Consider the following 17,380-nt stretch of genomic DNA (forward strand, 5'->3'; position numbering starts at 1 on the left):
AAGATACGCTGGGGTAAGAAAGGCATAGTGATTGAGGGAGTGGCCAACCAATGACTGGTCTAACCTAAAACCCATACCAACCCTTATATTGCCTGAAGTTCCAGGACTCACAGACTGGATGACCCAGAGACCTAAAATAAAACCAAACAGGACTGAAGGGAAAAATATCAATGTAATCATGCCTAACATTATTCTGCTATACTCATAGATTGGTGCCTAGCCCAGTTATCATCAGAGAGGCTTCATCCAGCAACTGATGGAAACATATGCAGACCCACAGCCAAACATAAGGTGGAGTTCAGGGAATCCTGCAGAACAGAGGGAGGAAGGATTTTAGGAGCCGGAGAGGGTCAAGGACACCACAAGAAAACTCACAGAAACAACTAACCTGGGCTCACAGGGACTCACAGAGTCTGAACCAACAACCAGGAGGTCTGCATGGGACTGACTTAGGCACTCTGTATAAATGTTACTTGTCTTCTTGTGGGACTCCTAACAGTGGGAACAATGGTTGTCTCTGACTCTAACTGGCTTTTGGGACCCATTCCTCATACTGTGTCACCTTGCCCAGCCGTAATACATGGGAAGGTGTTTAGTCTTACTGCAACTTGATATGTCATGTTTTGTTGATTCTCATGAGAGTCCTGTCCTTTCCTAAATAGACCAGAGGAAGAGTGGATTGTGGGATTGGGGACAGAAGGAATTAGAGAGTAAGGACTGAGAGGAGAGGAGAGAAGGGAAACTGCATCCAGGATGTAAAATAAATAAAAAATAATATACATATCAAAGACCCCTTTAAACAACTTAAAACACAGGCAAAAACCATTACTTTAAGAAACATCAACATTTTACTAATGTTTAATACATTAAACAACTTATTTTTGCAGTATTTTAAAGCTAATAACTTTTTAGTGAAAAATTGATGAATCAATTATATTTTATAATTCCAGACTGACAAATGTGATAAAGCTTAATTTTAATTATTTCATAAATAATCATCAGGTTGTTTCCTCTACAGCAATCTAGATTTCTAATTCTCTTTATTTCCTTTTTATTTCCTTCTTGCACAAGAGTGAATCAGCATGGTTTGAAGTAGTAGAGCAGAGCTGAATCAGAATCATGACTCTGCCTACTACTCAGGACTTTTAGCGAAACTATCAGCCTCTAACCTTGCTAGCAAATGACATTTGCATACCCTTTAAAGGTAGTCACCCCTTTTAGTCTTTCAGTAAATTTCTACCAAAGTGTTTTCTATTCTTAAGTATCAAATTAAATGCTGAGGACAGTGTAGAGAGTAAAATGACATTATTTCCATTTTAATGTTGTGCCAAAGTGTTCCAACTTTTTTTAAACTCTGGATCCAAAGTGGCAATGGAATATAATATCAACTTGTAAACATTCTTTTAATGGAAAAGAGCAGAAAATATTATTTCACAGGTCAAGCACAGGGGTATGTGACTGCATTCCCAGCTGCTTCAGAGGCCATTTGTTTGTCAAAATTCAAGACCACTCTAGGTAAAATGGTGAGATACCTATCTTAAAATCAATACCTTTCCTTGTAAAAGTAGCAGCAGAACATTTGCCTTGTATGTCCAAGGACCTACTCTCAAGATCCAGCACTTCAACAGGTATGAATTTATCATGCATAATTTGTTTCACAATTGTTTTCCATCTACCTGTGTATACAGTTATATGTTCTGTACACAGTCTATGTGTATATAACATTGGCTTATGATGTATAATTTATTTAATGTATTTATTCTCAAGCACAAACATGGCCAAAAAGTAACCCCAAAAGCCTTTGATATAGTAGTAAATATTAACAAGATAATTACACTAATGAATATAAACAAGATTACAAAAATCTCTTTAAAGATTATTTTTGGGGAATGTGGGGCAGGCTCTAGCTGTGTAGCTCAGGTTAGCCTTAAAACACAATTATCCTGTTTTATTCTCTGCTGAACTTATGGACGTGTACCACCACATATGACTAGAAACATGATTTCATGAGTTTACAATGAAAACTCCTGAGGTAGTCAGGAGGGTCAGGAAAACTTACCCAGACAAAAATATTTATAATTTGAGTTATGAAGGATAAGCAACAACTACATAGGTAGAGGTAGGTGTGTGTGTGTGTGTGTGTGTGTGTGTGTGTGTGTGTGTGAGAGAGAGAGAGAGAGAGAGAGAGAGAGAGAGGAAGAGAGAGAGGGAGAATGAGAATGAATATTGGTTTAAATGTGCAAAGGTCTTGGCATTTGTTTAACTATGTAGAGATGTGTTGCATTTATTTAATTATGTAAAGATGTGTTGCTGTTTTATCTTGCCTGCCTAAGGTACCTGATTGGTCTAACAAAAAGCTGAATGGTCAATAGCAAGGGAGGAAGCATATGTGGGACTTCCAGGCAGGGAGAGTAATTAGGGAAAATAATTTAGGCTTGGGAGAAGAGCAGAAAGAAAAAGAGCTGGGCAGTGGTGGTGCATGCCTTTTAATCCTAGCACTTGGGAGACAGAGGCAGGAGGATCTCCGATTTCAAGACCTTTAGACTGCCTGGTCTACAAGAGCTAGTTCCATGACAGGCTCCAAAGCTACAGAGAAACCCTGTCTCACCCGTCCCCCAAAACAAAAAGAAAAAAGAAAAAGAAAAAGAGATGCCAGGGGCCTGCCAGCAAGACATGGAGGAGGCAGGAAAGTAGGACATACAGAATGAAAGAAAGGTTAAAAAGTCCTGAGGCAAAACATAGATGAATAGAAATTGGTTAAATTAGGTTAAAAGAGTAGTAGGACAAGCCTAAGCTAAGGCCAAGATCCATAGTTAATAACAAGTCTTCGTGCCTTTATTTGGGAGCTGGTTGGCGGCACATGTGATGAAGTGGAAATGCTCCACTATATGTGCAAAGGCCTCTAGCTCCTGTGTTGCTTATATACCTCAGAGTATATATTCTTCACCTACTTCTCCATTATAGCCCAAAATAACTTTTAAGTACAATCTCAAAATATATTTTTAGTTATTAGTTTACTTGTTCCAGAAAAATTTCTAGTGTTCACCATACAACAGATAAAAATGTTCACTATGTAAACTATCCTAAGTGTTCAATAACTGAATGTGTGCTTCTTAACAATCTTTTTAGAAAGATCATTTCATAAATGAACAGATAATCATTTTCTAACAGCAAGCTCCATATTTGTCATTCTATTTATTTTCTCCTGGTCCATGCATACTTTCTTCAAAATCTGAATCAATATTCATATAACAAAGATGCCTAGAAAGACTGCTCTGATTAATTCTGTATAATTTACTTTATATCACTCTGTCCTGCACTGATATTTAATAAATGTCCATTAAAAGAATAAAGAAATTAATTTGGAGTTCTAAGGATACTTAGGAGGGAAGTTTACAAACAGAATTGTACTTATTACTATTATACTTTAGAAATACCCTTAAATAATTCCACAAATGTATATATTTGGTTTTTTTAGCTCCTTAGAAGTAGGGGGTCAATTCCTTTATTTTATTTATTCTTGATATTATTCCTCATGTACATATGTATGTGTGCATGTGTTATGTAAGTGCATATGCACATGTATGCTCTTAGTGTGGAGGCCTGAGGTTGATTTTGGAGTCTTTTTCAATTGATACCAGCAAATAACTAACTAGTTACTGTGGCATTATATAGATTATAATCCCTAGATCATTAGTTGTAGGAATAGCCTTAATTTCATTTTCCTACTGTATATAATTTCTTAAGTCTCTTGCAATACTGTTAGTAATTATTTTATTATCAATAATAAACCATCATTGCCATGTTAGTATCACATAAACTGAAGCCTGTATAAACAGCACAATTTTCAGAGGTTCTAGGAAATAGCTTTGAGAAGGGATAAGACAGAGGGATTAACAATTTGCTTTGCTTAAGAAACTCTATTAAGACTGAATGATAGGCACAGGACAACAGTATTTATTTCTATACTAAAATGCAAACAGGACAGAGGGAGGTGAGAAGAGACAGCAACAAGGTTGTGATAAAAGGATTCATATGGCAATTATACTGGGCGATTAAATCACAGATAATTGTTTACAATTTAAAAATATGCCGCCCTTTCCAATGAATAGCAGGAAGCAGAGTGAGGATAGTTAAGTAGAAGACAATTTGTATTCTTTTCCAGGTGGTGGTAAGTGTTCCTCCAACGGCTCTGGAGTTTTATTCCACATGTTTCTGAATGAAATTTAGAGATCTAGAACAAGCCAGAAACTTCTTTACACTTATAGAGTTAGCAGTACTCACTAGGGCCACTGGTTGTTATTGGAAAGTCTTAGGCAAAAAGCAGAGAAAGGGGAGAATAAAGGGAGTGGGGAGAGTGGGACCCAGGAAAAAGGGTTAGGAAGCCACAACTTCCTCAAGTATAAGGGTGGTGTGTGTGTGTGTGTGTGTGTGTGTGTGTGTGTGTGTCTGTCTGTCTGTCTGTCTGTCTATTTTTTCTGAATTACAAAGGTAAGGATTTGAAAATTTTAGCATGGTTGTAAGAACATGCCTCTTTGCCTTTTGAAGACAGTTCTTGCTTCCATTAGAATGTTTATCAGTCACCACCTTTAAGTCTGCCCACACACCATGGTTGCATTATGTGCTGCATCTTTTTACATATTGCAGAGAACCAGCAACAAAAGTTTGTCAGCAGGAATAACATGACTCAGCAGTTGCTAGGTAATTTCTTGGACATTCTGTACTGTGGGATATTATCTGGGGTTTTTCTTGGTGAGATAACTAAAAAAAAGCAATCTTAAAAGAATAAATAGGACACGCAATTGTGATTTTATGCAAAATGTCTTGAACAGATTCTACATAGTAGAAAGGCTCTTCTATGGTTCATGTGAGTTAGCTAAATTTTTGGCAGCAAAAAAAGCTATGAGCAATAGTTTCATTTTTCTCAGCTGTTGCTACCTCATGTAAACATCACAGAGAAATATTCTCTCTTGAGAATAGCTCTGCTTCAGATAATTCATTTTTTCACTCTTGCCTGCTTTCTACCCAAGAATGTAAAAAACACTTTCATGCTGCTAATATTTTATTCCACCTCCTGCATTTCTCTGTTTTACTCCATAAATAAAAATCTAATGTCATTTTATAGTAATTCTGGATGATTATAAAGAGACTGAAAAAGAATGTGCCTTTTAAATGGGAATAAGTAATAAGAAGAACCCAAGAAGCAATCATAAAGATAAATAATTTTCTTTCTGGACAATATTAATTTTCATAAACAGTACACTAAGAAATTTGGAACAAAATACACATGCCAAAAAGTTATTTATGCTTTACCAATTTCAGAGACAGTCTAATGTAGTGATAAATATTAAAGATAGATTTTTTTGGGATTCTATTAGTGAAAATTAAAACATAATGCCAACCATCAACACTTTATTTATACAGATGTAAGAATAACAATTCTGATAAATGTTTACCCTGCCTTTTCTTCTTTCTTCCTTCCTTCCTTTTGGTATTTTGGAGATGCGGTATTTTCTGTAGCTCACACTGGCCTTATACTAATGATCTACTTCCTTCAGCCTCCCAAGTGCTGAAATTATAGGCACGTACCACTGTGTCCAGCTCTGACTGTCATCCTTTTGCCAGAGATAATCTGGGAAAGTATGTTTACAATAATGATGATGATGATAGTAATATGAAACATCCAGGAAACAATTTTTAAGTGTTCTTATTTTGGTATGTTCTGTATTTTACCAAGGCTTTCTACAATCTGTTAAGAGTAATGTTACAGTTTCTGCCATTTCACAGATAAGAAAACAGGATAAAAAAATTTGAGTAATTACTCAAATTCATATAGAGGAAGGCAGTTCTGGAACTTAGATCTTCTGAACTCTGTTCAAAGTCCATATACATAGCTTTAACCATTTTTGATGATGACTCTAATGTAAGAGATAGCACTGGAACATGACAGAGTTTAGCAAATATATTTAATTAAAAGAAAAAAATTATCTTAATGGACAGAAGAAGCAAAAACAGAATTCATAACTTGCCATTTAAAAAAATTTGACTGGTTGTGCCTACATGCTATTCTATGAGGGAAATATGAATTTTAAGTTAGTTTTTTATAGTTTACCTATTACAGTAGGCTGTAGTTTTTCAGAAGCAATACTACATGGTATGTTTTATTCTTTAAATATGAATATTAGCTATCCAAATAACAGAATGTAAAGACTGCTAGAAGTATTTTAAAAATAAGTTTAAGCAATAATATAGACATATACTTAATACATTTATTTAGAACACAAAAAACTTTCTACTTCAACTGAATTCATTGTCACATTTCTAAATATTTTTATTATGCTATAGAGAAACACCATATGGAATTTCTGAAATTGTATATTCATCTGTATGGGATGTGTCTACTTTTACAAAAATTTAGATAATACTGATGCTGTGTAATGCTCATTTTTCCATTTACTTCATGGTTGTCAAAATAGTCATATAAAATAACTTCATCCAAAAATAATAATTTCAAAACTTCTGAGAATTCCTGGAATACTGATTTATTGTCCTTTTAATCTCAAAAAAACATGTAGGTAAAAGGTGAAAGATTTAGGTGACCTGAAGACCAAATGTAATGTCTTTATCAAATCTTTCCCCTCAGGGCTCAGGGGACTCTGCAGAAGATGTGGCAGAAAGATTGTAAGAGCCAGAGAGGATGAACATCTCCAGACACAACAGGGCTGATGTACATATAAACTCACAGGGAATGCACAAAACTTACACTAGTTCAAGTCAGATAGAACACCAGCACACAAGAAAGTAAACACAAACCAAGAAGATAATTGCAATATACCCACTGACACAGTGGAGTGTCATTGGGTGTGTCTACTATACTACAGCGAAGGCCCTACGTCCAGAGTAGTTGGCCAATAGACAACAAACTCAATGGCTTCTTGGTGGTCTTTTGTTTCATCATTTGTGTCTTATTAGGTTTTTTTTTTTTTGAGCAAATTTTTTTGAGAGAAAAAGAACACAATTTGGATAGTTAGGGAGGTGGGGAGGAACTGGGAAGAGTTAGGGGAGGAGAAAACATGATCAAAATATATTGTATGTAAAAAATTAAAAACAAAATAAAAAGGAACTGTATTTTAAATAACCCTGAAAAGCTGGGAAATATTTTTAGACTATTTTTTATTTGACCTAATAACCAATAACAAAAAAATGCTTTTTTTTTTTAACTGTGTAGATCAGGTTCGTCTTGAAATCACAAGGACCCACCTGCTTTTGCCTCCCAAGTGCTGGGATTAAAGATATATGCCACCACTGTCTGGCCAATGTATTATTTTTTGAAAATTGCTAAGAAGATAGATGTTGGGTATTTTTATTACATTATGTGAGACTATTCACATGCTAGTTATCTCAATGGAATCATATCACAGTGTATGCCTATTGTAAAATACCATATTATGCACAGAAAAATAAAGTAAAAAAATCAAATCAGAATTTTAAAGCAATTTAGCTACAATTTTTTATCCTGGGTTATTAGATCAGATTTTAGGCAGGCAACTGTTATTTAGCATTTGTTTTTAAGTTTTAGACAATTTCAGGCAACTCTGAGGGTGTGAGCTGTTATTACCATCTGGGGTTCTGGAGCTCTGACTCTGAACTCTGGCTTCTTCCAGAGAGAACTAGAGGCCACAGCCATGCCTGCATTTCATCAGCCTTTACTGATGTTTAAGTTTGAAGCAAGGGAACAGACTTTCACATTTAAACCCTGTGTTTAATGAGTTCATTTTTCCTGGGACCATTTACATGTTTTCAACTAGCAAATATGGAAGAAATCCAGCACTAAGCTGTCTGCTTTCTGGTATCAGAGAACCTAGGGCCTTGTACATGCTAGGCAGTTTCTCTGAGCCACATCCCTAGACAAGTAATGGTGTTTTTAATTTGACATCTATGTATATATACTTTTCCTAGGACTATATAAGTATATATATACTTTGACTACAGAGCACTAGTCAAGACTATCAAAAATATTCAGGTACAGATTAGCAAGTTCACTGGTGAGTGACAATTAATTGAGAATAGATATAAAAGTAATCAGGTATGTGGATTATGACAAAAATGTGGAAAATTATATGAGTCTGAAGACACTTAAGAAAACTAACATATTTACCTCGAACAGCATAGCCATCCTTTACTGATGCTGGGAATGGGGGTAGGTTGTCTTTTGCATATACATCTTGAGCAAGGACTCGTCCCATTCCATCTGCAAGAAAAGAAGAAATACAAATAATGGAGTTAGTGGGTAAGCAATCAGTCATTCACAGACAGGCACAGTGCTTGTGCCATATCTTGTAAATGGGCTCAGCCAGACCTTTGGATTGCCATCTCAAGGAACAACAGACAGAAAGAAGCGATGCATCCTACAACTTCTAGTGATGGTTACAGAAATTATTGAAATGCAAATTGCTATATAGAGTCAGAAAAGATGTATTCAGAAGATACATCATTAACTCTCTGGGAACTGAAATGTGATATTCTTCAAAAAGGAAAACCAATTTAAACATTTTCATATTCATGGGCCCGAAATTTCCCTTCTAGTATTGTATCTTTTTTTTTTTTTTTTTTTTTTTGGTTTTTCGAGACAGGGTTTCTCTGCAGCTTTAGAGCCTGTCCTGGAGCTAGCTCTTGTAGACCAGGCTGGTCTCGAACTCACAGAGATCCGCCTGCCTCTGCCTCCCGAGTGCTGGGATTAAAGGTGTGCGCCACCACTGCCCAGCTTAGTACTGTATCTTAAGAATTAAATTTATTTTCATGTAGATCTTTATTTCAGAATTGCGTATATTAGTAAATATAGAAAAAAGCAAAAGATCAATAATATATTTAAATAAACAGTGACATTATTCTTAAGATAAAATATGTGACTAAAGTAACATTTATAAAGAATATTCATGGACAAATGAAAAATTATTTAAAAGATATATTTTAAAACATGTAAAATGGTACATGCACTATATAATTTTAACTACATTAACACACAACTATATATAAATATTATGATCTGCATGAAAACATAAAGGTTGTTACTTTAAAATGTTAGTTATGTCTTTTAGTTACTGTTACAGTTTTTTTTTTTGCAACAGTTCCAAGCTGTAGCTGTAATACAATAAACATGCTACTCTTACAAGCATAAGCTTTCTTTTCTGTCCTGAAAGGATAAAGGTAAGAAAAGTAAGGAGCTTCCAAATCACTTCATTGAATGTTAACCTTTGGTTTTGGCTTCATTAACTCAAGTGACTGAATGACAAGAAATGTATCATTAATGCATGGTATAATTCAAATGGATTCATGAGCAACTCCCTAATTTTTTTTGAGAAATAATGTCTCTTTGTAGTTCTGGCTTTCCTGGAACTCTCTCTGTAGACCAAACTGGTCTCAAACTCAGAAATCCACCTGTCTTTGCCTCCCAACTGGAGTGCTGGGATTAAAGGCATGCACTGCTACTGCCTGGCTCCCTAAATTCTTTAGTGAGAATAAAATCAAGACGAGTAACAGGACTTGATTGATACAGGCATCCTCATATTTTATAACATCCATTGTTTCCACTGGGGTTTGACTTTAGCCATGAAGGGCCCAGAAGTACAGAGATTTTTTTTTTAACTTTTTAACTCTAATTCATAGAGATACTAGCTCTTACTATAGATCATTGAACCTTGACTTTGAAGGGAGAAATGGGTAGATTTTAGCTTCATATATGTCCAGGAGTTTAATCTCTTCTGGATCTATACTTTCCAAGACAAGGATAAGTGGTGAGACCATAGGTGAATTCTAGTCACACATACTTTTATTCTTTTGGAGGTAGGGGTGGGAAGTAGGGAGGTACAGTGTCTTCCCATGTAGCCCAGACTGCACTTGAACTTACTTTCCCCTGCTTCATCTCTGAATGGTAGGACTATATATGCATGAGTCACCAAGCCTTGCTATAATGTCAGCTCCTAAATGAACCAGAAGATATAGGTAGTCATTAATATTGAGCCAGGATCATAATTAACCTCCAGAAGTGGCTCCTTATAATTTATATCAATTTATATACTAAGAGAATATCTTTGCTGGGATCTTACATATTAATTAATAATGGCCAATAAGCAAAGTTATCACTAGGATTGCATTTTTTTTTGGGAAGCTGGCCATTAGCAGGCCCATTGATAGCTAATAAATGTTTACTAACATTTTTAAGTTACTAAGTAGTATCATGCACTAAGTATCACTTAATCCTCCCAAAATCCAGTAATATGTGATGGAGGAGTGTCTATGTGTTACTTTCATTGATTAATAAAGAAACTGCCTTTGCCCTTTAAGAGGACAGAAAATTAGGTAGGCGGAGTAGGCAGAACAGAACTGTGGGAGAAAGGAAGCAGAGTTGGGGAGACACTTCAGGCAGTCACCATAAGCATTCACCGTGCTTCTCCTCTCCAAGACAGAAGCAGGTTAAGATCTCTCCTGGTAAGCGACCACCTCATGGTGCTACACACATTACTAAATATGGGTTAAAGCAAGATATGAAAATTAACTAATAAGAGGCTGAAACTAACGGGCCAGGCAGTGTTTAAATGAATACAGTTTCCGTGTAATTATTTTGGGTGTAAAGCTAGCTGGGTGGCGGGACGCAGCCCCGCCGCTCCTTCTAAAAATATGTATTGGTCAAAGTATAGAGAATAAGTATCTGTACTCAACCATAAATAGGACATCTATATCATAACTCCTCCTCATAAAGCTCAGGATATCATGGAAGAGGAGGCGGAACAAAGAGCCAGAGGCTGGAGAGCTTCAGGCAGATTGTTTTCTGGACACAACAAGGGTGCTGACAATTACAGCACTTAAGACCTCACTGCAGCTGTGGTAGCGTGCAGACATGCACAAGATGAAGCCAGTCAACATTCCAGCATGGAACAGGTTGGGGTTCACAAGCCCCTACCTACAGTCCTAGAAGTCAGGGACTTAGCACTTATTAGGCTGTTTGAAAGACTTGATACAGACATCTGCAGATCTCACAGTGACTTAAAACATAAGTGAATAAAAAAAATGAATCAGCACATGCTCTAACAATCTGCTTTCTGGGATAAGCTCACTTGCGCTGGAAGCAAACAAAGCAGGGTGACTGCCTCCAAACCAGAGTAGTCTTCTTAGGTTTTAACAAGAAACTCATATCTGATTCAATTTCCCACCTGATAACTGAATAACAAATATCTTAGTTGACCGAGTACTAGTGTTTTATTTTTTATACATTTTTAAGGATTCACTTATTTTCCTTTATGTGGATGAAAGATTTGCTTTGTACCATGTACATGCCTATTGGTTCCCCCAGAACTGAGGATATGGATTGCTGTGAGTCACCACCTGGATGCTGGGAATCCAAACCCAATCCTCTGCTAGTCACAACTTCAAACAACTTCACCAAATTAGTAAAAAACAAAGCAATCAACATTAAAAATAGTTTTTCTATACCAATAATCAGCTTCCTGAGAAGTATATCAAGAAAATTGTCTATACTTTAGCATAAAATTCTTAGAAATAAAACTATCCAAAAGTTGGAAGGCCTCTACAAGGAAAAACTGTAAACAGTGAACATAGAAACTGAAAAGACATGAGAAGATGGGAAGACCCCCCGGCTCAGGAATAGAAAATGAATGACTGTATTACAGATCCAATGCAGTCCCCATCTTTATCACACTGTTATTTTTAATGAAAACACAAAAACAATTCTAAAATTCATATGAAATTACACACCCAAATCACCCCCTAAAACAAACAAACAAATCCCAGAGAATACCAAAGCCACCGCCACTGCCACTACAACAAACCCCAATAGACAAAGCATGTTAGGCAAGAAGAACAGTGTTGGAGGATTCACAATACCTTATTTCAAATTATACCATGGAGCCATGTTGTAAAACCAGTATTGTGCTGGTGCAAATATAGATAAACAACTGATGGAACAGAACAAAGAACCCAAATATAAACTTACTAACAACTATAGCCATCTCCCCTCCCCTTTCTTATAAAGTTGCTAAAAATATATAGTGGAGAAAAAGACAGCTTCTTCACATAAATGGTATTGGGAAAACTGGATATCCATATTTAGGATAACAAAATTAGAAGGTTCTCTCTCACCCTGTCTAAAAATCAATTCAAAATAGATCAAAGACCTTAATGAAAGCCTTGAACCTTGAGATAAAAGGCATAGGTAAAGACTTTTGAGTAAGACTCCAAATTTAGAAATAAGAGAAATAATTCGTAAATGGGACTGTATACAATTATTTTATTTTTATTTCTGTGAATGCATGTGAATTAATGTGAGTGTATGCCACCTGTGTCCAGGTGTCTGTGTAGGCCTGCAGAGGGCATTGGATCCTCTGGAACTGTAGTTACAGGAGGTTATGAGCTGCCTGATGTGTGTCCTGTGAATTAAATTTGGGTTCTCTGGAAGAGCAGCAAACACTCTTAACTACTGAATAATCTTTCTTGTCCTGGGGCTGAAGAAATTAAAAATCTGCAAAAGAAAGGAAACATCAGCAGATTGATGAGACGGTCTATAGAATGGAAGAAAATCTTCCTCAGCTATATAGATGACATCAGATCAATGCATATAATATACAAAGAACTAAAAATATTAAATACCAAAAGAAACAATATCAATAAATGGGAAAGAGAAATAAACTCAGAGGTCCTATGTCACCTCAGTCAGAATGGCCACCCCCAGGAACACACGGGACAAATGTTGGTAAGAAGGAGGGGTGCAAGTGTAAAGTGACACAGCAACCATGGAAATCACCATCTTCCTTAAAGTCTAACCTGTGATCCAGCTCTGTTACTCTGTTACTGAGGTTAGCACATCAGCGGGAATGCTTGCATACCAGTTCACTACAGCACTATTACAGTAGCCTAATGTAGAACCAGTTTAGATGTTAATTCACAGATAAAAACATAAAGAAAATATGGTATGTAAACAAAATGGAGTTTTATTAAGCTGTAAAAAAGAAATTACATCATTTTCAGATGTTTATATTCAACTGAATAGAACTGAATATCAACAGGTTAAGTGAGTTGCTTTAAATATCCAGACACAGAAAGACAAATATTGCATATTTTTCTTACATGTGGAATCAAGGTTAAAAATACCACTACCCTCAATGCATTTATTCTATGAAAATAAAATAATGACTATTGAGAGAAAGAAGGGGTTTAAAGACAAGAAAGAGGTCAGAAGACAAGAGGATGAGGATGCAGTGGTAGGGTGAGACCAATTATCATATGCTTTCTTTTATATGTGGACTCTAGACTGAACAATATACACCTAAAATATATGAAAGCTCAGGGAAACAGAGAACAGGAAGAAGGGCCCAGTGGGCAAAGGTTGGTTGATGGGAACATGAGCAAAGTATATAATATATACATAATATATGTATATACTGCCATAATAAAATTCATTATTTTATATGCTAACTGATCATTTGAAAAGTTTACTGATGTCTTTTGTGACAGTCCTGAAATTGTACCACTTAAAAACCATGGTTATACTTAATGTATGTGAGAGGCTATTGACATACTGTGCTCACTCACAGCTGAGAAGACAGTCTTGACATATATACTTACTTGGTCAAATGACCATTGGTAGGCATAATATCAAAACCAAGGACCGACAGCAACCAGAAAAGGGCAATCTTGTATAGATTTGAGTCTCTATATAATTTAAAATAGCTTTTAAAGTAAATTTAACATACTTACAACTGATTATTAGACACTAAAACATTTCATATATTCAATGATCTTGTGGCTATTTTAATATAATTTGTTTTCCACTTCTTCCATTGAAAGATTAGACAAAATTTTGGTTCATTGTAGATCTTATTTAAGTATTCATATGTATAGACTTTGAAAGACTGAAGGATTTAGAGTAAAGATATCCTTTGGAAAATACTAGCACAATAATGAATTTGTGGTTAATCCTGAAGTCATGTTTATGGAAGAACACAAAGTTTCTGTGCTTATGAAATAAAACATATAGCTTATTTAAAGTGCTAGTAAGGTGTACATTTGTATTTTCCCATGTAAAGATGCTCATAACTTGCCAATATGGTAAGCAAATTAAAGTGGTATGATTTATATCATAAAATATGAAGTTTCTTTTATCACCAGTTTAAGTATGCATTAATAGTCATTTTATATATGATAGGTAAAAATATCACCTATATAACTATAAAATCACAATAGTTTTAAAAAGTTTCTAAAATGTTTTTGAGCTCACAGAAAAATGCTTCAATCAATAGCCACTAATCACCTTTTGTACTAAATAATAGAAATCCTGCTGAACCCAGGTTAGGTTAATAAGATGTCACTGGTAAATGGGTCACACTTAGATCTGAGGAGGTGAGGTTGATGTAGGTGGGTCTTCTGTCTTTGTGTTACTTTCATTGGTTAATAAAGAGACTGCCTTGGCCTTTTAATAGGACAGAAAATTAGGTGGGTGGAGTAGACAGAACAGAATGCTGGGAGGAAGAAGGCAATGAGGCAGATGCCATGAAGCCAGCCGCCAGGTCAGACATGCTGAATCTTTCTCGGTAAGCCACCACTTCGTTGTGCTACACAGATTATTAGAAATGGGTTAATCAAGATGTGAGAATTAGCCAATAAGAGGTTAGAACTAATGGGCCAGGCAGTGTTTAAAAGAATACAGTTTCCGTGTAATTATTTTGGGTAAAGCTAGCCGGGTGGCGGGAAGCTCCCATCGCTACATGAGGTTGGTCAAACTTTGGTGGAAAGAAAATTATACAAAAAGTTTGACTTTCTGGGTTACCTCACTATGAATGGCTTTTTCTAGTTCCATCCATGTGCCTGCAAATTTCATGAGGTCATCATATTTTATAGTTGAGAAGTATTCCATTGTATAAGTGTACCACATTTTACTTAGCCATTCTTCAATTGAGGTCATCTGGGTTATTTCCAGGTTCTGGCTATTATGAATAATGCTTCTATGAACATAGTTGAGCAAGTGTCCTTGTGGTACGATTGTGCATCCTTTGGGTATATGCCTAAAATTGTTACAGCTGAATTTTGAGGTAGATTGACTGTCAATTTTCTAAGAAACAACCATATTCATTTCCAAAGTGGCTGTTCCAGTTTGCACTCCCCCCGCCCCCCGACCCCCAGCAGTGGAGGAATGTTCCCCTTACTCCTCTTCAACATAAGCTGTCATCAAAGATACTCTATCCAGTATCTAATGGAAGGAGGGAATCCACAGAGACAGCTGACCTAAGCTTGCAGGAGCTCATGGAACCTGAACCAACAGTTAGGAAGCCTGCATGGGACCCACCTAGACCCTCTGCAGGAGTGTAGCTTGGTCTCTTAGTAAGGCTTCTAACAGTGAGAGCAGGCCCTCTCCCTGGTGCTTAGGTGGCTTTTAGTAATCTGTCCCCCATTCTGGATTACCTGGCCCTGCCTCTACCTAAGGGGAGGAGCTTGGTCCTGCCTCAACTTGAAGTGCCTTGCTTTGTGGAAGTCCATGGGAGGCCTGTCCTTTGTGAATAGAGATGGAGGAGGAGCGGAAGTGGTGGGGGGAATAGATGGGAGGGGAAATGTATGTAAAATCTATGTAAAAAATGTTAATTGAATAGTTTAAAAACTTAAATTTTTAAAGGTACTCTCATTTTGTTGAAAAATTCTTTTACATTTGTTCATTTGCCTCAGTGTGTTTATTTGCATATGACAGCAAATATCATATGTATGGAGGTCATAAGATAACTTGCAGGAATCTATTCTCCGTGTCTACATGTGGATCCCAGGAATCAAACTCAGGCAACAAGTCAAGTCCATCTCTTCTGTCCTAGCAGGAACTCTTAATTACCATCCTTTCACTTGCTCTATGCTCCACAGGGGAAGATACTTCAGTATACTTTATAACCATGAAGTCCATTACTTTAAAATAAGCACTAACTTCTTCAACATTGGTTCATTCACTCTAGGATACTATTGTTGCAAAGACATGGTGTTTAACATTTATTTATTTAGAGTTATAATGTAAATTTGTTACATTACATGAGTGTTTCTGGACTTGGATCTCTCCTTTCACCATGCAGGTTCTGGGATCACACTCAGGTCCTCAGGCTAGGCAGCAAGGCCCCTTATCTGCTGAGCTATCTCACTGACCTCAGAAGATAAGAGATTTTGATTCTGTTCCTTCTTAAATATGTTTTTCTTTTCAACTGCAATATTTTTCCATTGCTTATGTTCTGAATTTTAACACTATTAACATAGACTATATAACTTCAGGATAGTGAATAAAAAGATTGCTAAATAATCTATAACAAAAAAGGCACATACATTGAAGGTATAATGAGGTACCTAAAATGAAAAACAAGGAATCATATTCAAATGCTATACCTTTAAAAACATAAATATACTCAATGAAACAGGTATATTAGTTAAAATCTTATCAAAACTAATTATTCCTTTTTTCTTCTGAGACAGGGTCTTGCTTGCTCTGCTGCCTAGGTAGGCCTTGAGGTCATGACCCTCTCGCCTGAACCTCCTGAGTATGGGAATTCAGCAAACACCTAGCAACACTTACTTTTTGTGATCAGTAATTTATTTTATCAGAATTGCTTAAATGAGATTTATAATATGCTTTTATTTTTATTTGTGTGTGAATACTATACATAAAAGCAGTTGTGGGGACATCTGAAAACACTACAGAAAACTGGTAATATGTAAATTTTGGAGGTTAAGAACATCACAGTTATTTTCAGGTGAGATTATATACATTTATAGATCACAGACATAACAGAACAGTATCCTCCTCCTCCATGCAGGTTTGTTTTTTTATAACGAGTTGTTCATCATCAGTGGTGACTTAAAACATCAAATGGAAAAGTAACAAAAGTAACTCCAAAGTTTAACATTGTATGCTCTTCTGAGTACCATGATGACATTTCATGCCAACTCACTTTGTCCTGCCTAGGACATGAATCACAAATTTTTTTCTGAATGTTCATGATGCTATGTTAATCATAGAGGAATGCAGGAAGAAGAATAAAGATAATGGCTGTATTAGGATGCAGAAATCTAAGAATACAGTGAGCTGTACACATTTTAGAGGTATAGTGTAGTTCATGGACTGAAATAATAAATCCATTTAAAAGGAAAGATTTCAGTTGACTGCATTTGTAGAAAAAAAATAGAAAAAGTTGCAAGCAAAGACCAGACAAACCGCCATGCAAGGAGTTGTTTGTAAGTAGCTAGCACTGGTCTAAGTGAAAACTGACTATACTAGAAGTCGAGACTTAGATATATGTGTTTTTCCTTTAGTGTTCCCAGGGTCCCTTAAAAATGGAAGCTTTAG

At 36.0% G+C, this 17,380-nt stretch overlaps 1 protein-coding gene across 1 annotated transcript in view; it reads right to left on the reverse strand.

The window, feature by feature from the left end:
* Positions 1-17,380, reverse strand: part of Gphn (gephyrin) — a 355,924-nt gene that overhangs the window by 73,054 nt on the left and 265,490 nt on the right. The window contains 1 exon segment of the mRNA XM_038336955.1: positions 8,159-8,251. Within this exon segment, the coding sequence (XP_038192883.1) occupies positions 8,159-8,251 (93 nt within the window).

This window comes from Arvicola amphibius, chromosome 7 (assembly GCF_903992535.2).
Source record: "Arvicola amphibius chromosome 7, mArvAmp1.2, whole genome shotgun sequence".
NCBI classification, from domain to species: domain Eukaryota; kingdom Metazoa; phylum Chordata; class Mammalia; order Rodentia; family Cricetidae; genus Arvicola; species Arvicola amphibius.